This window comes from Pyxicephalus adspersus, chromosome 1 (genome assembly GCF_032062135.1).
Source record: "Pyxicephalus adspersus chromosome 1, UCB_Pads_2.0, whole genome shotgun sequence".
In the NCBI taxonomy this organism is placed as follows: Eukaryota; Metazoa; Chordata; class Amphibia; order Anura; family Pyxicephalidae; genus Pyxicephalus; species Pyxicephalus adspersus.
The window spans coordinates 84,831,825-84,854,556 of NC_092858.1; the positions used below are offsets into that span (position 1 = coordinate 84,831,825).

General features: G+C 34.7%; 1 protein-coding gene across 3 annotated transcripts in view; it reads right to left on the minus strand.

Annotated features, from left to right (window-relative positions):
* Positions 1-900: 900 nt before the first annotated feature.
* The window catches only part of NHS (NHS actin remodeling regulator), a 123,085-nt gene continuing 101,253 nt past the window's right edge, over positions 901-22,732 (minus strand). For 2 of the 3 annotated variants that reach the window (XM_072416732.1, XM_072416734.1), the window contains exons 4-9: positions 22,389-22,451; positions 19,987-20,176; positions 16,176-16,307; positions 12,670-15,606; positions 11,809-11,935; positions 901-10,811 (exon numbers count right to left, since the gene is read on the minus strand). In XM_072416732.1, coding sequence (XP_072272833.1) covers positions 10,250-10,811; positions 11,809-11,935; positions 12,670-15,606; positions 16,176-16,307; positions 19,987-20,176; positions 22,389-22,451 — 4,011 coding nt within the window. In that variant the 3' untranslated portion in view covers positions 901-10,249. The remainder of the gene's footprint in view (positions 10,812-11,808; positions 11,936-12,669; positions 15,607-16,175; positions 16,308-19,986; positions 20,177-22,388; positions 22,452-22,732) is intronic. The other variant, XM_072416733.1, reaches the window with a different exon arrangement.

Here is a 22,732-nt window from a genome sequence, read left to right on the forward strand (position 1 = left end):
AGCCCCTTTGAGGGACAGCTAGTGACATGACTATGAACGTTGTACAGCGCTGTGTAATATGTCGGCGCTGTGTAATATGTCGGCGCTATTTAAATACTGTGTAATAATAATAATTCTTCAGTAGGACTATCATTCTCAGATAACATTGTTGGCCTGATTAAAGGGATTAAATCTTCAAGAAGAGTACACTGTGTTTGCTGTGAACTGTAATATGTCTGCTTTGGGCACTTCACAGTAAAAGTATAGTACAAATGGCATCTTGCAATATTTATTTTTTTGGGAAAGGAGCTGTAAAAAATCTGAATTTGTATCCTGAAATTACTACAGGCCTCAAGAGATCAAGAGGGAGTGCATGTCATTCACAAAACCCTCAGTTTGCAGCTAGCTCTATGGCCTGGTCATTCCTCTGACAAAGTCACAAAGGACTAAAAGCTGGTTGAGCAAAACATTTTACATACAGCAGAAGACAGGCAAAAGAGAATGCTGTGGTAAGTGTCACAGCTGGGGTGGTAGCCTGTCCTTTCTCTGTATCCCTCTAACACTCTCTTCAATAGTTTATGGCATCTTTACCCTGGATGAAAAATGACCTGCAGGGAATATACCTGTAAGCTGAACCATTTTTATTCGAAAATTCATCCACTGGGACATCATTGAATGTAGAATCCCAGCAATGCACATTGACCATAAGACATAGAACTTTACACCATCCAATAACTATGATGTGATCTGAGAAAGAAAACAGACACAGTTCTACATTGTATTTTGATTGCAGTAACGTTTATTTGCAGCTTCTATACACACTTTCTATGTAGTCAAACTTTTTTCTGACACGTTTTATTTGGGTTCACAAAATGAAATTCTCACCATTTTTACTAAAAAATAAATACAAGACTTAAAGTGTTGCACAGCTCTAAAATATACAAAGGCTTAGGTTTAATGTAAACTCTGAAAACATTTTACAAAAGAAAAAAAAACATTTTTGCAACAATTTAAATTTAAAAAGTTCATATTTACAGATATTACAAAAAAATACAAAATGGATGCATGTCCATTAACCATTGTCTTTTCCACCTGCAGGTACTGGTACTAGTACCAGATTAGTAACACTGTAACCTCACTTGGTATTTCTTAGTTTGTATAACCTCCTACATCTCTTGATTGATACTAATATTGTTTTCCTGACTGAAGGCTCAGGAACTGATTGTAGTAGAAAGGATTGCTTATTATTTTGGCAAAGGAGTAAATTAAAGGAAAAAATAAACCTTCATCCAACACCAATAGCCAGAGATCAGACTTGTAGCAATGCATTCTGTTAACTTGATTTGGCAAGTAATGTTACTACTTTCTTTTCCACATCAACTTCCTCCTTAGATCAATGTTACCGTAAGTAGAAGAAAAAAAAGAAAATTGCATAATAAAACAAAACTTGGTTATGTCAGTGCAAACAGAACGTAGTTTCGGAAGTATGTTAAACAGGCTTCAATAAATCCCCTTCTAAACTATGCAGTGTTTATTTTATCTTGTTGTTTGCTTTTATATTCTACAGCTTCTGGGTATTTTGTTTTTTAACAACTATAGGTAGAGAATCATCCTAGAAATTGGAATAATTTCCATGTGAATAGGATTCTAATATCTGTGTGATCTGTTGGCACATTTGTAAGACAAACATAACTGAAGCCTTCTTTTTGTCAGTGGCAAAGTCATAAAACTTGTTCTTCCTAAAGAATTCCATAAAGCTTGGCACAACTCTACAAATATTTCACAGCTCTTTAAATAAAAAATGTAATAATCATTAACAATACATGCAGTGAATAACACAAGGTTAGTGCTTGTCCTGGCTTATTTCAATAAGGCAAACTCCAACCACTCATTGCAATCATTCAAAAACCCGTCTTTTATCACTCATCATAGCCGTTTTCATATCATTAACTAAGACTGTACATACTTGATTTTCCGCGTTTATAATCCCAAACTCATTTAAAAATCACTATGAAGAAGAAACATTTCTGACAGCCACAGCAACCATAATGATAGATAGGATTTCTTGAGTTGCTAGGTCATCTTTTCATTTTTTTTTCTAGTTTTAATACATCATCCTAACCTTCTATATTTTCAATGTTATCTCAACTATGCAGTGGAACAATCAGCTTGGCTGCTATGAGCAGAAAATACCGTACTTAAAATGTGTTCACCTCTTCCTACACTTTGCTGAATAACATCTAGTGTTGCCTCTTTAAATGGTACCTAAGACAAGACAATCTTGATAAATATAAATCTTGTCCTAATATCCAATTTAAAATGTGGATACTGTGAAGTATTAAAAAAAAAAAAACACAATTTAAAAAACTAGCTGGTCTTAACACAGAATTGTGTTATTCTGTTAGACATAAGCTTCAACAGTTAATTAGTGTGATGATAACAGTTGTCAAGCCATGAGATCTACATACTACTGTATGTCATTTTGGATATGTATATCAAATAATCGAATGTAAAGTGCTACAGATGCTACAGTAATGTCACTGACTTAACTCCTTGGTATAGGCAGCAAAACATGCACAGACCATACTATTAACTTACATAAGGAAAGAAAAAAAAGATATACCATGTACAATATATTATAACCTATAGCAACAAAATTGATTTCAAATGGATGCAGTCAAGCCAGTTTTAAAAATGTTTCTGATTGGTTGTTATGGTTTACTGTATTGTCAATGCATTATAAAAGAAGACAGAATTTACATATTTCACTTTGATATTTTCACTTGATACAGTACTTATTTAGAGACTTTTGCTTAGCTTTGTCAGTGTACATGGTTGTCAAGTAAAAAAAAACAAAAAACATGTGCTAGTTAGTGCCTGTGTGACACATGGACACATATAAATATCTGGTGGGATAAATGTATGAAAAAGTTAGTAGGATTTCTTTTTTTTTTTCAAAATCTGACATTAAGTTATAGAAAACCAAGAAGCAAACCAGCCCTCAAATGGAGTCCTCATCTTTTTGTAAGGGACAACAAACTATTCTGTTTGTGATTGTTATTGAGCTACTTAATAGCACCACTTCTACCAATATGGCAGGAAGAAGCAAGCATGTTATGTCCTGTAGTACAGGGTTCAGATTCTGTGGGTGACCGAGGGCCATGGCAGCACCCTTAAAAGGCTGGTCATTCACCACCACTAGTAAAGAGATTGCTTCTTTAAGATCTTGGGTTAAATACAATTTTTTTTAAAAATATATTGTGGATAATACTTTCTTAATAAATCCCTGCATGATGCATTAATGATAATTTTATTCCATTCAAACTAGATTGAAAACTAATAGGAATCCAAATGTTGACATAATCTCAAATGAAGAGTTTAAATCTATTTCAGACAACTGTTCAAGTTCATTTTCTGATAATATATGTGTAATAAATAATATCTATGTAGAAATTATGGTTTAATTTATCTCTTAGCTTGTTAGAATGCCCTTACTAATAATTACATATTAATATGGAAAATGTCAGGTCTTCTCTAACATGACATTAACATGTAAACATTTAATATAGTAATAAAGACGATATTAATTCCCTTTAATATTTAATTTAGTCATTATGTAAAGAATCTGCAACTAATATTGCATGTCATTTTTGTTTGCGCTTTTATTTTAGTATAAATTCATTGTAGAGCAGCCAAATGTAAACATAATTATAGTTAGGACATGTAAGTAAAAAGGTGCTCTTAGGTTTGGTGTAGCACAAGGACTGTTTATAGAATTTGGTTGAAGGGAAACCAAGTACCATTTTAGATCTGATTGATTAAGTTAGGCCTTTTTAAATCACATATTTAGGCCGCAATGAAGTGCAAAACAGGTTCAAGTGACCGTGGTGCTACCTAATGAGCTCTTTTAGGAGATAAAAAATCTTAGATGGCAGTGCGGAACATTTCTTATACAAAGGCTATTGTACAAAGCATGGCCCATTACAATGTCTAATGATTGTGGCTGTTTAATATAACACCCCAAACATTGACCAAACAATGCTTGAAGGTTGATAAACAGAAAAATGAAAAAATAATGGCATTTAAAAAAAATATCTTCACAGAAGTGTCCCACAACAGTGGGTTATGTTTTCAAATGAAAAGAAAACTAATGTTATTTATGTTTAATATCTGGAGTAGGATAGGCCAGGTAAGTTCATATGTGTCTAAGCTATTTCATTTTCAGGGACTGAAGCTATATTTTTCATTGTTATGATTTAGGTTTATGTTGCTATTGAAAAAATGTAAATGATTCAAGTCATGTTTATGCTTTAAGTTTAGTGTTAACATGATTTTTGACAAATACACTAATAATACTTTTCTCCTATTGGCTTTTTAAGAGGGTATTATGATTACTTTTTGTAGAACAGCGTTTATAATCAAATCCGCCAGTATGACAATAGTTTTTTAATAAACTGTTCTGGGTCATAGAATAAATTAGAATGAAAATGTGTAATATACACATAATAACAGTAATGAACAGAACATCAAAATAGGGCAAGTTTGTATTTTAGTATGTTTATAGTGTTGATGCTGCTAATGGACTGCATTGACTTCATATACACCATATACAGTGAGTGCATAAGAATTCTTACACATCATTCACAAACACATTATTCATTTATATTATAAAAGTTTATAGGCAAGATATCTTATGGTCCATGTCCTGAATTAAAAATGATTAATGGTTAAAAATGATTATGCCATATACATCTCATCACTTTTCAAATACACAATAAATCGTCTCTGTTTTTATTATATATGTTATCATTAGGAGGAACCTGTTACAGGACTTGGGGATCAAATGGGTCATACCACTCTTTTGTCTTCCCCAAACAATGCAACATACTATGTAAGCTTGATCCATGAACCCAGCTATTATTTAGGGCACAATTTACTAATTTATAAAACTTTTGCTTTAGCTAAAAGAATAAAATTGGCTTAAATTACTTTTGAAGTTTCCCATAACTTTTAGGTTAAGACATAAAGGTGTTCAATGTTTTGAGTATCCTTACAGCTATAAGTGTCCTTACGTATAGACTAAGGCCATATATATTTTTCAGTAAGTGTGATTTTTTTTTAAAGGGTTTAATTTTATCAAGTTAATAAAAAATTACAATTTTGCCTTTATTGGTTTCTCATGAAAACTGTTTAGAACATTAGCATTTTCCTTTCTTTATTATAATTTCCCTACCATTTACCATGGCAGAAAATAAAACATGTTCTATTTTTTTGTCTTCAAATTAATAAATATATATACTAAAAATTTAAATATGACTTTAAATTGTATAATTCTACCTTTTGAATAAATTGGGTTTATGTATGATGTATAGCTAATGTTTTACTATAAATACAACAGGTACAGAATGATATAAAAAAAATCCCTCAAGTGAAAATGAGCACCAATTCAACTTACTGATGGTTCATCTATAAAAAAATGACCTCTCTGGAGACTAATGTGGGTACTACCATGTGCAGAAGGATGGCAGCCCTCATCTTTTTCTCAAGAAAAGGTCATTTTAAGTGGAACTAAACCCTTCCATTCTTTTGCAGCCAAAAATCGCATCTCAACCTCTTTGTAAATCTGCAAATGTTGTGGTGCCATCAGCTATGACACTGGATATTTGTTGACCGTTGACTGCTAATGTAAATATACTATTACTCAGTAATTACCAGGGGCATGCTGAGAGTGTAGCACTGTGTTTGAGCTAGTAAGCAGAAATTACCAATGAGGTTGATTTACTAAGGCCCTATTTACACTTGTGGTTGCAAACTGCACAGTAAGTGAATCCCGGGCACATGCAAACTGCTGCTATGAGCCCAACAGCAGCAAAACACACCAAAGCTTAGTGTGTTGCCCATGTAATTGAAGTTCTTCCTCCAGAGGTAAAGCAACTGTATGGCCAGAAGTAACATGTCGCTTTCAGGTACTGTGCCATAACCCCACCGTAACTCTGTGCACAAAATACTTCCCAAACACTCCTATCTAGTTGAATAGGAGCAGTTGGGAGTGTGGATGATCTTGCTGTGCAATGCTGTACACAAAAGCAAGTGTAAAAGGGGCCCAAGGAAGTTGTGTGAAAATTCACTTTAACTATCCAATCATGTGAAAATTACTTTTTTTCACCTGCACTTGATGGAGTAAATAAACACTGAAATTATTTCATGAACTTTCTCCACTGCAGAATGTAAAGCAGCCTAATTGTAATGTTTGATTAAGCATTTCATTATATTTATTCAACATTTCTAACTTTAGCCTTCTCAAGTTAGGGTTTAGTTCCACTTTAGAGCTGGTCTTGTACATTTCTAGATTAGCCACGTCTAATCCTGCCAAATGCCATCTTCTTAACTTACTAGGTGTCCTTCTTATTTCTTCCTTACACAAGTGCAGTGTTGACTGTACTCAGTTTTAACTGTAAGACCTGAAAACTCACTGATATCTTTTACTTAACTTAAAATCAAAAGTGCAAATCACATTCTTAAAAATTCCACTTTCTTACAAAAACTAAAATATATTTACCAGTGGTTGTTGTTAATCTTTTCATATTCTTTTTGTCATTACTCTATTTGCTGTTCGTGCATTTTCTTTGTTCATGGACTATTAAGATAATTTCAACTGTTCATATCAATTGGGTATACTTTTAAAGAACCAGTAAACTTTACATATGATTTGGATTTTACAAGGATGATAACATTAACAATATATTAAATTAACATTATTCGGCAGACATATTTAAAAAAATAAAGCTGTGATTGAGTGTTTGTCTTCCTCTTCAGCTAACTATCTATATAACACCTGCTTAGCCTTTCCTTAGTCTGAAATGACTGTTAACACAAAACAATATTTTTCTATTGTCAACACAACAAATGGCATAAGCATTATCTCAAGCTTTGTCAAGTTAAAAGAACATGCATGTAGATACATAAACACATGGAATATGAGGTAAGCTGAAAGTGTTAAATCTAATTACCATTATAACTTCCATTAAAAATCATTTCTTGCCCTTTTATCCTGTTCTGTTCACTTATCCAATCCAGCAAAGATCTACATCCGCAACAGGAACTACAATGATATGAGTGAACATAACACCTAATGTGGAGTACCAGCACTTGGATATAAGGAATGGCAGCATTGACATGGGCCTAGTTCACTGGGACTGTCATTTGGAGTGGTTTGAAAAATATCAATAAAGTGTAGATTAACTGGTTTATGTGAAGAAAAGTAAATTTGAAGATATTGAATTATTGCTGTGTTTACCTTCTGTAAGAATTACCGTCTGTTTTTTTTTAAACTGGGCTAATATATTCCCAGGGAAAGTGAACATTTTGGCATTTGCAGAAATACAACAGCACTTGAAATAGATTAGTTAATTATTAAATGTTGCTACATCTTGTTTTATGTGTACAACATTAGTGACACATTAATTGTGCATAACTGGTCTGCAAAAATGCTTGGGCATTACACAGTGGTGCTTTGGTTTCCCTGAATCTGGTGTCATTTTCATATAGTTTCATATAAACTTTGTTTTGATAAGGAGTCAACTACTATGACTGAATGATAAGATTTCAAATTAGAATTCCATTTTTCTGAAAGACTTATGCAAAATACAAACATATACAAGGCATATAAATCCCAGGCATAAATAACAGACTTGTTAAAGACAAACACTGGGGCTGTTCACTTAGCTAATTATCACTCTGGAAGGAATAATTCTTTTAGCTTAGTGAATGTTGTCAATATTCATGGTGCAAAAAATAACTAATCATGTGCATAGAAATTAATGATTTATGATTGTAGATAATTAGATGGCAGCAGGCAAAGTGATTTGTCCTTTGCAGAGTGATAACAGCAAATTATTAATTTGACTGTGTACATCCCTTAATGCTTCCGGTAATTTAGACAGCCACCACACATACTCTATACCGCTGCCCCATAAAGCAAAAACATACAACATAACAAAAAAGAATCAATATTGCCATCCATGAAAGCTAAATATAAAAAAGAAAAAAGTCTTGATTTACAGTTAGTTTAGCCAAACAAGTAGTCATTTCATACATGGTAGCTTTTACTGGTAAAATTGTTTTTTTTTTGTTGGTAATTTATTACATGTACATAAGAAATTTGTTTCCTTAAGTAGTATTTTTTTTGTTTGTTTGTTTATTAGTTGTGCTCTTGTGCAGTTTGTCACAGTTTATTTACTTTTTAATGGCACTTCTACTAGGTATACTGGAGCATTTGCAACCAGGATTTAATTCAGCCATACGGAAAAGCACCTTTTATTTACTAGTAGGGATAACTAGGTACATATACAAGAAAAAACATGCTACAACTTTATGATGGTTGGTCTTTTTTTTAAAAAAAATGTCTCCCTTTAGTATTTTAGGAAAATCTTCATTAAAAATAATTCCAATCCTATAACAATAGAATGGTGGACTGATAGGTTCAAGTACTCTCAGTCCTGTCAGCTGCCTATCTCGCTACACATGTGATTAAGGTAAATTGTAAGGAGGTTTTGTAAATGTACAGTCCCTCCAAACTGTAAAACAGTCCAAAACAGGAAAAAAACAAATCTTACAGGCTTATTCAGTACATCAGTATCAACAGTTTATAAGCAATCAAAGATTATAAGCAAAGGGTGGCAATCGAGACCAAGCAATGAGCTGTAAGTTTACCGTAGTCAAAGCAGTAAGAAAAGTATGGGCTAGTTCAGACCTGTGGTGAGCTGTTACGGGTTCTGTCACAGGCTCAACTACAGTCCAGCAGATCATGGCACTGTACCCAAAAGCGACATGTCACTTTTGTCTGTGCAGTTGTTGTTTAAACATCTGTGCCCCTGCTGTAGCTGCATGCAACCTGGTTACCCACTGTGCGACTTGACGCTCTTGGGCATACAGCAGCAGTTTGCTGTGTGCTCGGTAGCTGCTAACCATGTGGTTTTACACCATGGGTGTGAAAGAGCCTTAAATCTAATAAGATGCAGCATTTTAACATTGCTCTTTGTGCTGCTTTACTAGTTATGCCCACTGACGTTCAAAGGCATCAGAACATATTCAGGAGACCCTGCATCAAGGTTTTGATGAAAATGTTGAACATTTTTTGTTTTTCTCAACGATAGAACTTGGAATGACTTCTAGATTGGTTCCGTTTGAGTCTTTACAACTGTCATCCAGTGCCCATGACAAAATTAAAAAATTCTGGTTGAGTATAATTCATTTTGTATGAGATTTCCAAGAAGAAAACACCCTTCCACATTTCATTGGATTTACTGTTTAAAATGATAAACTCGAAAGGTTGAAGAAATGCTACAGTACTTTGAAATAATTTTACATAAAAACACTTTAAAAAATGATTTTTTAAAAATGTAAAAAAAAAAAAAACTGTTTGAGGCTGTTAATTATTATCTTTGCTAACAACGGTCATGTCCAGTATTATCGTGATGCAGAACAGGGCAGATGGTATTCACAGAATACAAGTCAGATTTAACTCTCATGACTTCATCTTGGATTCCTTTTGTGCTGCAACACGTTATTTATGAGCATTACACATATTCTTCGGGATTTCTAATGCCTTTTATTTCATTGGCTGCATATCCACTTTTAGATAATATTCCTATTTACAAGTTTATCAAAAATAAGGTATTTACAATCTCTTTTAATTATTTTGAAAGCTTGCTCTATTTTTTTAGTCCCTAATGTACAAAAATACCTATTTTTTTAAGAACTATTTCTTTTTTCTCATCTGCTTAGTTCCCAGGGAAGCACTTCTGCGAAGAGATATTTGATTATTTTTTTGTTTTTTTTTACATGAGTGGTTATATCATAGCAATATCTTTTCCCTATTACTTCCCTATTGATGTGGCTTTGATAGATCAACAGTTACTACTTTATTTTAACAAAAGCTTAGTTTAGGTAAACACAATGAAATGTCATTTTTAATAGAATAGTAAATGATGAATAATTGCACTAATATTCACTTTAGTCCATTCTGTTTTTTTTTTTCATCAGTGCTGATCTACACCCCTACAGAGCAGCCTGCAATTGTTATCTATAAATTAAAAATGTTTTTGCCGGGCAGGATCATTTCTTATCTCTGTCCAACTTTACAGCAAATTTGTTATTTGCAGGGATTTCTTTCTTCTGTGTCATATAAATTATTTTAAATAGTGACCAGCAATATGTCTGCAATGTATTTTTTTTTATGTGGCAATCCAACAGTTGCAAATTTATAGTCCTACGTGGAGTTTTGCGATGATCTGTCATCGTGAGGACTGCCGTCTGAATTTTCTGTCTCACCTTCAGAGATGGCCTGCATTGGGGCATTGTATAGACGACACCTGACACTGTAACGGCTACTACTTGCAGCAGGAGGCACACGAGACCTTCCAACCCTTGAAGCAGCAGTCTTTATTGTAAATCCTTCAGACATTGTTCGAGGAGTGCAAGGTGACACTGGGGAAAATGCATCACTACCAGGTGATGATTGTGATGGATCTTCAAAACTTGAAGAAGATTCTAGGGGCAAATCACCAAGTGACTTGGGAGTTACTGGGCTCTTCAGTATTTCAGTAGCTGACATACGATAACTGGTATCTGACCTGCTGCCTTTTTTAAGAAGAAGTAACTTAAACTCCTCATTTGATGTATTTGACTTTTTGGCATTTCTGTAGATGAGACTGGCGGATCTTTGAGAACTTCCAGGTGTTGTTTGCTGGGGTGATCCAGATAAAGCTTTTGATTTGTTTTTTAGAGCGGCCTCTCCAGAATCTTTTCTTCCCAGAACTTTTCGTTTAGATCTGTGTTAAAAATAATGAATAATAATGATTAACATTGAAAGTGTTTAGATCTGTGTTAAAAATAATGAATAATAATGATTAATGTTGAAAGTGTATGCTTCTTCAGAAGCATTAGCACCTCCTTGAAAGTCATTAGAAGCGTTGTACTGATCAAGGAGTAACCAAAACATAAAATGAAAGAACAACACAACTACATTAAAACACAATAGGCTTGATTTATAAAACAGGGAAACAGACATTCCCTGGTGGGAATCAATTGCTACCGTTGAAAATGTGGACCTGGAAGATTCACTGTTTTATAAATAGAGCCCTATATGAATATGTATGTCATATATTATGAGACAAAGATAACCCCCCAAGACATGTAAAACATCTTAAAATGTATAATAATATAAAAAAAACTTCCCTTAATCCAAGATGATGAAATCTCAGAAGTCAAAAAAAGACGTTTCTCCTTTTTTTTTTTTTTTTGGGTCCTAGTGAATTATGTGTGAATCAAGTAGGTTAGTAAATGAGCTGACTTCAGCTAATTAATCATATGCAAGCAGAAAAAAAGTTTTTTCTCACATTCCCTTGCATGTTATTGGGTATTCTTCAATAAGTTAATTTGCACCGCATTCACTAAGATAAGTAAACTTATAAAAGAATGGTTAACTCTGCAGCTGAGCAATCTACATTTTTCTGTAAATTTACCCTAATTAAGTGATTTATAAACCAAGAATAGCTTATAGAAGCTATAGAATAAAAAATACCTGATTTTTTCATGTAATTGTTAGCATGTGATTAAGAAAAATAGCAAAAATATCAATTTTTATTGATTTTTCTTTTTACTTTTCATTCACTCTTATTCAAGTGATATGCATTGAACTTTTCCTTCTTCAGTTTTTAGTTCTGGGATCATATAAACCAGCAAACACTTCTGAATCGTATATAAAATAAACTGCATCTTGTCTAACAAATATGAGATCCTTAGCAGTTTACTAAATAACCAATTTACCTGTGAATAGCTGCAAAAAGATCTTCTGTAGTACGAGGTTTGTTAGGTGACACAAAGACATCATCCGTGTCTGCCTGGGAATCTTCACTCATTGGTGATAAAACTGAATCCTCGCTCATTGAGGAATCTACAGTAAATTACAAAACATATTAGGTATATTTCAACAATGATTTGGAGTTATTCAAAAAACATTTAAGATTTTCCATATCTTCCTATTCTGAAATTAACCTTTTAATCAGACAGGAAGTGAAGGATTCACTCCGATACAGCCTCTGACTGCAGGTAAGAAAAGTAAACTTCTGCAGGTTTAAAGTGCAGACAGCTTTCCAAAAGCTTTTGTCATATCTCACAAGCCAAACTGTAACACTACCCACTTCTACCACAAACACTATTTCACCAATCTATCCTACAGGCACATCACTATGGCCTAACTGATTTGCAACTGGCAGGAAGTGGCAGATAAAGCTTCAGGATGTAACATGATGGCATGGGTTTTCCCAATGACATAGCCTGTTTTAAGCAGATACTACTATAAGTAATGAAGAGTTTCAGCATTCATATTTAGGGCCTATAATATAATTATTTCAACTGAAGACTAATAAATGTATAATATATATCATTTCAGTTTTCCAGACATTATTTTCATGTTTATCATATACATTCAACCACTCCAAAAAAAAAGCTTTGAAATTTAAGAAGAATATACATTTAGGGTCGTAACTTAGACAATTCTGGTTTTACAAATAATTATACTCCCAATGACAATATTATTTATCATATATACATCATTTTACACAAATAACTTAATAATATCAGAGGAAAAATATGTATGTTTTAAGAAGAAAATATTAAATAACGAACCTCTCCATGAAGCATCATCCATGCTTTCTGATGTATCTTCTGTCCTGCTATCTTCTGAGGCACTTTTGGTTGGAATACCTGATACAGTTTCATATTCCTGCTCTGGACATTCGTCACTGAGTGGATTTAAACTGAATATTTCTGATTCAAAGCTGAGAGTATTTCCAGGCACTTTGTCACTGTTGCTTAAGAAAGGTTCGCTGAGCAACTGAGATACTTCAGAAATATTGTCTTGCACATCAAATCCAGTGTTAAGTCCTCTCACAGGTTCTTTCATGGTAAATGGGTCACGTTTTACTTGTAACGTATGCTTTGCTCTGATTTGCCCTTCTCCTTTAGTATGATTTTTCTGATCATTTGCAAAATCAATGCTGTCTGCAGAGTAATCTTGCACATACTTTGTAATTGTTTCTGGGTTTGCTGTAAAAATAGTTTCCTCTATTATTTCTTCAGGTCGATATTTATGGTGTTTTTCTGTTTCATCCCCTTTTGTTTTAGTGATCAAAGGTGGTTGCATTTCAGGTTTGTATAAACCATGACCAGTAAACAGAGCAGTTGCTTGAAAAAATGATTCAGGGCTCGAGTCAACTGGTGATGCATCAATGTAAGGAATTGTGGATTCTTCGGTGGAAAGCTGACGTAATATTGATTTCTTAGGTGCTAATACAGGAGTTTTGTCATGGGGATATGTATCTACAATTATTGTAGGATCCTGGGTACATAGGATGTTAGTGCTTTCTTTATGCCTGGGGTCCCTGTTATGCTTGTTGACTGTCCTCAAATGCACAGATTTCAGCACTGAAGGTGTTATGGCAAGGGCTGGAGATGAATTTGTATTCAGTTCATCCTCTGACACGTTTTGATTGGTATGACTGAAAGCCGTTACCTGTGGTCTGTATGGCAATGGTTTATGTAACACATGAAGAGCACTTAGGTCAAGATGACTAGGAGGTATAGTTGGAAGTTCTAGTTCTCTGCTTAAGAAAGCACTTCCAGGCTTTAAAGGATGTTGTAAAGAGGACTTCCTTTCTGGAACTTTTGGTTTTCTCCTGCTACCCCCAGGAGACAATGGTCCAGAAAAAAAGGGCGTAGGGAAAGATGAAGTTGGTGTTTCTGACTGGCTGGAATAGCCACTTGATGGTGATGCCAACCCTGCCAGCTTTTCTGGTGAGGCTAACTTAAATTCATTCTCAACTGAAGGAAGAGAAGGTGTGGTGGCTCTAGATTCAGGTTGTGAGTTCTGTGACTCTGAACTTTCTGGTGACTTGATGCATTCTATGACGGTAGTACCCGTAGCAGTGCTTGAATTCGACAAAGACCTATAAGGATCACTTGATTTCAAGTCATTAAGGAGCCATAGATCTGCATAGTGAGGCTGTTCACTTCCCTCATCTTTAAATGTTGCAGTGTTTGTGTTGATAAATTGTGATTTTTTTAAATCATGGTCATCTTTATTGACCCACACAACATCCTGCTGATTTGGTGGAGATAGGTTTTCCACTCTAGAGGGTATATTTGAAGTCTCAAGTGGCAGTTTCATTTCCCTGGAAGTGTGAAGCACTTGGTGTGCACCGGTTATCTTTGGTTCTTTTGTCTCAAGAACATCTGTGTAGTTGTCAGAATTTTTCAAAGAAGAGCTTCGTTTTGGTGGTGGTGGCTTTGCCTTTGGTTTTTTATTTAATGTGTTTTGTATTCCTTGTTTTCTATGATCCACATAATGTTGCCAAACACTATCTGTACTTATGGATGAAATTCCAGTGTCCTTCTCATTCTCAGAACCTGATGGTGCATAGCTACATACATAACTCCTATTACCATTAAGACCACAGTCAAAATGCATGGAAGTGTAATATCCTTCAGTGTCTACAGAGAAATGAGATGCTGTGTCTGCTTTTTCTGAGACTGGCTTTTCAAGAAAACTGTCATACGTTCCCAAGCTAGTAAAACTTGGACAACCCAAACCATCCCCCTTTAAGTGCTGTGGGCTGAAATCTGGACGACATGAAGCATCATGGTGATGGTGAAGATAATTCCATTCACTGTCACTTGTGTTGATGTTAGGGTCATCAAGCAAATCTGCAACTGTTGACGTAAAGGAACTTGCCCTGTGTCCTCTAAGGCTGTCTAAGTGGTCATCATTGTATTGTTCAATGCTAAATGCATTTGAGTCTTCACCGGCATTGGCAGTGGTATTCAAAGATAGTTCAGAATCACAATGCGAAGAGCCAGTTAATGGAGGGGATGCTGCTGGAGGTATTGTTTCCGAAGTCTGGGATGGACATGTAGAACTACTTCCACTCCAGTTTCCACTGGAGGACTGATGATCATCTTTCTGATCTATGTGTGTGCTCAGTAAAACCCCTGTAGTAGAAAAAGAATGAACAGGGCTTCCAAATGTGTCAGAATTTGATGAAATGTCACAGCTTCCTGAATCTGCCATTCTTGATAGTCTTGACCTCCCTCTTTCATTCAGTTGAGGGCTATGGTGAGAATATGATAACCCCAAAGGATGGTGTTCTGGGGAGTCTTCACTGTTCAAATGGTCTTCTTTCTTCTTTAATGTCCTCTCTGTGCTGGTTATATAGCAATCATCTTTATAACCAGAAGAATGTGCACTTCTCTCATGATCATTATTTGTTCTAGCACTTTCTCTAGGAAGACTACGTGAACGAATCCGGTTGGACACTGTGGTGGCAAACATTTGGTCACCACTCTCAGTCAAAGCTGCAATGTTTCCTGCAGAATGTGAGAGTGATGCTGCCACTCCTTGGCCCCTTTGAGCTCTAATTCTTCTCCTTGATGGAGCAGCAATAAGAATATCTTCTGTTTGGCACTCTGTATCTCTGGTTCCAGATCTTCTATTTGAAGAGTTTGCCAGCTCAGGGTTGTTATGAATTATAACATTCCTCTCCCGTGCTACAGGAGACTCATCAGAATCTACAAAAAAAAAAAGAATACATTTCAATCTTTGTTATTACTTGTACAAGTACATAAAGCCATACAATTTACTGAACCATTTATTCTGTTTCCTAAGTCAATCTTACTTAGGTTGCCAAAACAAGCCAGTTATTTATACTTCACTTTATTTATTTATACTTATATAATATATAATTTATACTTATATAATATACTATAAATATATTTATTTTTATATTATTAAAGTTCAAATGCCCCCCACACCTGACTAAGTGACCCCCACCCACCTTTCTTTTCTTGCTCTGTATGGCTTCATACAGACTTTCCATTATCCACTGTGAGTTTGTATACGCTTCAAATGATCTTTTGTGGTCGGTAGGTTGAAACATAAAAAAAGAAAGTGCGGGCTATCCTATTTTCAGAAACATGTTATAACTCACCCTCTATCTCATTGAATTTAAATCTTTTGGAGAGGTACACATAATAACATAAAATAACAATTTGCCGGTAGACAGAGATATCTATAAACAGTTCCAAGCTGGACAGTAGCTAGATTATTACAAATATAAATGTTAAATGAAGAGTCACACCTATTTCCTGTTGCACCCTTCTTGGAATTCCTGATATGGTTTTTCGCCTCCTCAGTTTCCGTCTCCTCTGAAGAACAGATTGCGAATGAACTAAGGAGCAACGTATACTTGCTTCTCTATCAAAACCAACACCTGCAAATAGATACATCAGCCTTTGTTAATTACTCTTCATGTTTATTTCTCTGTTTTTAACAAACATGAAATTGTCCACATTTATACATCATAATCTGTAATTTACATTTATCGAGGTTAAATGTATTTATATTACCTAAAAGTGGGTGTGTTGAATAAGACTAAGCGAACATGCCCATTAAAGTACACACTGCATTCAACCATAACTGATCTTTTGGTAAACTAACTGCATAAATCTGAGATCTGTTGCATTGTTACTATATTGTAAATGCCATTCATTGGTTTGCATTATTAATTCACATAGAAGCACCTTTTTTTTTCAAACATATATTACTAAATTTCTGTCCCCTAAAATCCCTTAATACAATTCAGTGTACAAGTTCAATACAAGTTCAGCGTGTCTCTTCCTACAATGCAGAATACCACTGTTACATCTGTCTGTAATGCAGGTCACATTTTAGGTTGAATAATTTGTTATTTTGTAATAATTCATTAACTTTAAAGGATATATCTACTCTAGACCTGGGCTGTCTAACAGATGGGTACCTACATTTTTGGCCCTAGGGCAAAATAAGGTTCAATGGCTCTATGACTGCAGTCTGTTCCTCCATGCCCTTGTGTTTTGAAGGCAAAAAAAAAGTGAGGGCCAGCAGAACTTTTTATGCACAGTGGGGTTGCATTGCTAGATGTGGTAAGGAAGTGTGGTAGGTGCAGAATTACTCTGTTTGGCATAGCAAACAGCAGTTATGGCTTTTTTTTATAGCCCCCTGCCCCCCAAAACAAATTCTTGTAGTTGGGCTCCAGCCTTAAGTTTTCTTTTAAAACTCGTAGATACGTAAATAGTCTTCAGCCTAATTTTGTAATGTTATATTTTTTTTTACATATTTTCCCAAAACTTCTAGAATGTTTCTACTGAGCCAGTTAAGAACTCATATAGATCTCCCCAACATGATTATAGAGTACATTTGCATTCACAAAAGACGAAGAGTTCAGAGTGCTAATTTCTGAGCACATTATCCCCCTGAAACCAACCATGAATCTAACTGGTCTTCTTATAGTAAATTCTGACACTATGGCACCTAAAGAACACCGATTATAAAAAGCGTCATGTTATTCAATGTAATCAATTTCACGCATATATTAATGTTGTCAAAAGTGTCCATTTATCCATTTAGAAATACCCATGTGCGTTTTTTTTTTTTTTAGCTACAAAGGTGTTTTCTTTTTTTAAAAGTTTGATCAAAACACTTTTGAAAAGGCTAAACAAAACACTTTTACACAAACTAACATTTTTCAGATTTTGCCCCTTTTTAAGTTTGTAGCAGCAGTTTAAAAAGTTTCTAAAGGTAATCATGCCATTCTAAATGGAATAATGCCTCTATCATAACTATCCCACTAAAATAAGCATGTCCACACTGTACAAGTATCTTTTGTTCCTTTTGTGAATTGCTCAAACATCACATTATGCGATGTGGCAACAGGAGAACCATTGGTATCTATGGGTTGCTTTAAAAACTTAGTGTGAATACAAATTCCACAGACAAGGCTGTGTCTACGATTGCAACAAGTTAAAATACTTTAAATCATTATGCCTTCATTTATTTATTTATTTTACTAGTAATTTTGTGCATATAAAATCACATTATTAAATGTACAACGTAAAAGAAAAGTTACTTATAATTTTTATTTATGGAAATGACAGACAAAAACGCTCAAATTACAGCTGCAATCCTGCAAGTATGGTAATACAGAACTGTTGCTTTTATTAAATAACCAAAGTTACTGGAATCCCCGTTTCTCATATAATGCTGATTAGGATACAAACACATATTTTGAGACATAGCACAATATTGTAATATTTGTATTAATGTGAAGTTATGTAAAATTTAAATTTTTTCTTGTTAACAATGTAATTGTTATTTGAATGGATATTAGCATTTCACCAGCTCATTTAAGGGATTATGTATTAATATTAGAAAACTAGACAGTGATATATGAATAAGATATTCCCTACCTTTTTAAGGATCATTGGAAGACAAAATAGTTTTCCTACAGAACCAGACAACATTTTCAGTCAACAACACTGACATACAAAAGTACATCATTCTGCTTTGAGTTTCCATGTGATGATCAGATGATTTTCTAAACTAACTTCTATTATGTGTCATTTCAATTACTGCTTTTGTTCCATAGACAGATCCAGAAAAATTGTTGGTAAACACCACATACCCTACTTAATATAACATTTTAAATTGAAACCTACGGTAATATTTAATGATTAGTGTTCTTCTGTTACTTCAAATGCTCTATATGTAACAAAAAGTAGCATATTAAACATGACACAGGGATACAAATGTATTTATTGTACAGTTGAACGAAAACTTGCCTTGGGCAAAGCATACCCTTTACTTATCCAAATGTTACAGGAATGCAGCCAATTTTTATGGCTTTACTTTACATGTATTAACATGTGTTGCCATGCATTTTAACAGCACCACAACAGCTCATATGTTGTAGGGCACCACGATGCATGAAAATGCACTACCAGGCAATGTGGTACTACATAGAAACATTATGTATGAGCCTTTTTAGGAAGTTTTGGTGTGTGGGTCGCCAATTTATTTTTGATAGGTTGCCTTAATGCAACACACATCAACATGTGCAAAATTATGCATTAGTGAATTTGCTTTAATGCAATGCACTGTGTGAGAAAGATGTGAATTGTCCTTAAGACCATGTAGACGAGAAAGGAGAGCATAGACTAATGATTAATCTGTGTCCTGCTGCTTTATAATTATTCACTCAGCAAGCCGAGGGTGTGTCCAGGACCCATTTATACTGCTATACTGAAGTAGAGGTGCAGAAACTGGCTATCCTGCCTGACAGTGGTGTCTGGATCACAAGCCTGGATTAAAAGAATTACAATCTTTTCACATATAAAGCTCATGCCTGTGTATTTTTTTATGTAATCAGCAGACTGGATATATATTGAAATATTTTGACAATGATTACCAAAATGCCTACTCATGGTAACATTTAGAGATAAGAATCTTGCTTTTTAACTGCTTATTTAAATTATTACAGAATAAAGGTACTAAAGATAATATTTTTTAACATAGCAATTTGCAGAGAAAACTTAAGCCAATCAAGTGAAACCTAATATTTCAGTTTTGATGGGATTCAGATGAGCAGAATCATTCACTGAAATCAAATTTATGAAACACTGTAATTAAAAAAACGAAAGGGTAAAAAAAGATCAAGAAAGGTATTTTTTTTTTTTTTTTTTATACAGATTCTGTATTCCACTACGTGTAGTCTGTGTTCTACCCAACATCAATACGGACATTCTTGGCAACCTAATATAATAGATATTGGGCCTGGTTTATTAAAGCTTTCCAAGACTTGAGAAAATATAATATCATGGAAGAACCTGGGTAATCTAGCAAACCTGGAATAAAGTTTTTAAAAACAATTTGCTATTAGTTGGTAAATCTTTTCAATCAGAACTAATCCAGGTTTGCTGATTCACCCAGGTTTCCCTCTGACAGCTTATTTTCTCCACACTTGGAGAGCTTTAATAAATCGGGTCAAATTTTTAAGTTGCTACAGTTAATGATACTTGCATGTTTTAAACCTGTTAGCTGATTACTTCTGTAAAAATAAATTATAGGTACTTTACCAGAGACATTGATGGGGATAATGCATGATGTAATCACTTGGGACTCTTGTTTCATCTTCTCCTCAGGGGTGGGCAAAGGCAATGCTTTATTCCAGTTGGTTTGTTTATCCAGTGTTGATGGAACATTAGGAATTGGATTTTTTGGCCTTTGCCCTAAAACCATTTCATCTTCATCCTGCGGTGGATGTGCCTGTAAAACAATTGCACATAATTGCAGCATTGCTGTTTAAATGCTTGACAGCTGATTGTATTTATTTATTCCATGCTAGTCAGCAGAAAAATAACACTAAATAAAGGAAAACTATTAATCATATTCCAAATATGATTATTAAAGTCCAAGAGACAGTAACATATATACCTAATGTTCACATTTAAAACAGAAAAATGGTTAATAACAAACCACCAAATAACAGAAAAGATAAAGCCAAAGAAAAGGAAAAGAAGGACTCATTGCCTAAGAAAATGGTTAGCAACAGAGACAGAACAGGAAAGTGATATGTATAAAATATTATATATTTTACTAATTCTTTGAAAATATAGCTCTGTAGATGTTGGGGTAAATGTACTCCTCTTTTATTTTACAGTGGATTTATTTTGTGTTAACTATAGTGCATTAGGTGCACTTTCTAACGAATACTGTTGCTCACTAAATCTAGCTCTTTTTCATTCTTAGTTTACGGACTTCAGACTGTGAAAAATATTAAAATAGCAAGGAGTGACACTTACCCTTCTGGTGTTTCCTGGCCATATCATTTAAATGCCATGTGTAAAGGAATTTCTGCTACATCTCTGTAGAAAAATCACACAACTTGTACTACTTTCTTCCCTCATCTGCAGCTTTTGTGTTCATTCCCAGCAGACATGAATAGCTCATACAAGCTACAAGCACAAAAGACTTTGTTTCCAAGGAAACTTGGTGGGAGAAAGTTTCCCGTGTGCTTAGGGGGAAAAGGCTAGATTTTCTTTCGGACTCCTTCCCTGAATTACAATGGACAATGACCGTGAAGTTATCTTACTGCTTTCTAATAAACTATTATTCTTACTCTATAGGAGCAATGGTGTCGTGTATTAGAATGATCATGCTTTGTCAGCATACACTATATTTATTGTTGAAGCTGTGGATTTTTTAACAATATTTTTTTATATGCACAAATTGCTTTACATAGTGTTGGGTAATAGCCTAGAATATTTAAATATTTTCTTCAAGTTTGAGTTTCAAAAGTCTCATCTGACCAAAAGGAATTCTTCCAGAAGTCTTTGGGTTGTTAAGGTGCAAACTTAAGCCCTGCTGACATGTTCTTTTTTTTTTTTGCAATCTCTCACTATTGTGCCACTGACTATATTCAGCTGTATTGAATGTTTAGAATTTACCCTATAATCCTTCACAGATTGATGGGAATCCTATAAAATTATTGCTCCTCCTTGGCATCGTGTAACACACACCTGAATGTTCTAGACCAGCAAACTTATTCTTTTTTTTAAGGTAGCTACACTAGCTGATAATCAAATAATGAACTGCATTTCATTAGCAGCACCTGGTTGCTAGTTAAGCTCTAAATTTTCTAGAAGCAGCAAGCATGTACTTAAAGCGTACCTAAACTCAGAATTTTCACTTTACATAAAAGGGTAGATAACCCTTTTATGTACGGTAAAACCTATGTTTGTTTAGGTTTTTTTAAGTGCAACAGCCTTTTTTTTTTAAAAAAAGAATGCAGCACCGCCCCCTAGACGATCAAGAATGAATGGGAGCGCAAAGCCTCCCGGAATACCTATGTCACGCATCCCAGGAGGGACATGGGTGCTCCTTCTGTGCATGCCCAAGAATCTCGGGCATTTGCAGAAAGAGCCTTTTCATGAAAGGAGAAAAGTTTGCCGATCTCATGCATGTGCAGTGAGATCTGCAAGTTTTTTTTCCAACCTCTGTCACCCAATCTCGCCCCTGGGTTGGGTGACCTAGGAAGAAGAACTAGGAAGAAGAGGCGAAGATGGTGGCGCCCAGTGTGCTGGCACAAAGACAGATATCAGGACGACGTGGGACCCGATGGAAGACACCTCCGGACTGATCAACTGCGCTGCTGGTTTGTAGGTAAGTGAATTTTTTGTTTCAGGCAGTTCTGAGTTTAGTTCCTCTTTAATTTTACACCTTAATCAGGTGTTGTTGTTCATCTGAGGTTGCATTTACCTAATTTTAGTACCTGCTAACACTGAATTGGGTTATCATGTCAAATATGTAAAAAACCTTAAAAGTGTGTGTGTGTGTGTGTGTATACACATACCAGATAAATTACTAGAAAAATATCAGTAGTTAGAAAAACTCAGGAAAAAAAGAACAGAAATTATTATTAAGGAAACAGGAGTGTAATTTGGACCTGGACAGAGATACACTTGCTTCTTTCCAATACCTTTCTACTCCAGGGAGTCAAATGGCAACATTCAGTGGGGGAGGGCGGACGGGTTCTGTTAAACTAAGAATATAAAATGTGGGAAAACACATTAAAAGCATGCATGGATGGTAAAAAAAATGTGGCATACACTTTGGCAAACTATGAAACATGAGTAGAAATTAGTGAATAGATCTTGGCATTGTGTCACTATGGGAAAATTAGGTACTCTGATCCTTTTCAGTTTGGGACCGATATATGTGAGAATGTGAGAATGTCACTACCCATTCTCTGGTCAACACCCAGTATAGCTCAGCACCACAGCCTGCACTTAACTCTAAAAATGCACTGTGGAGCCAGCGGTC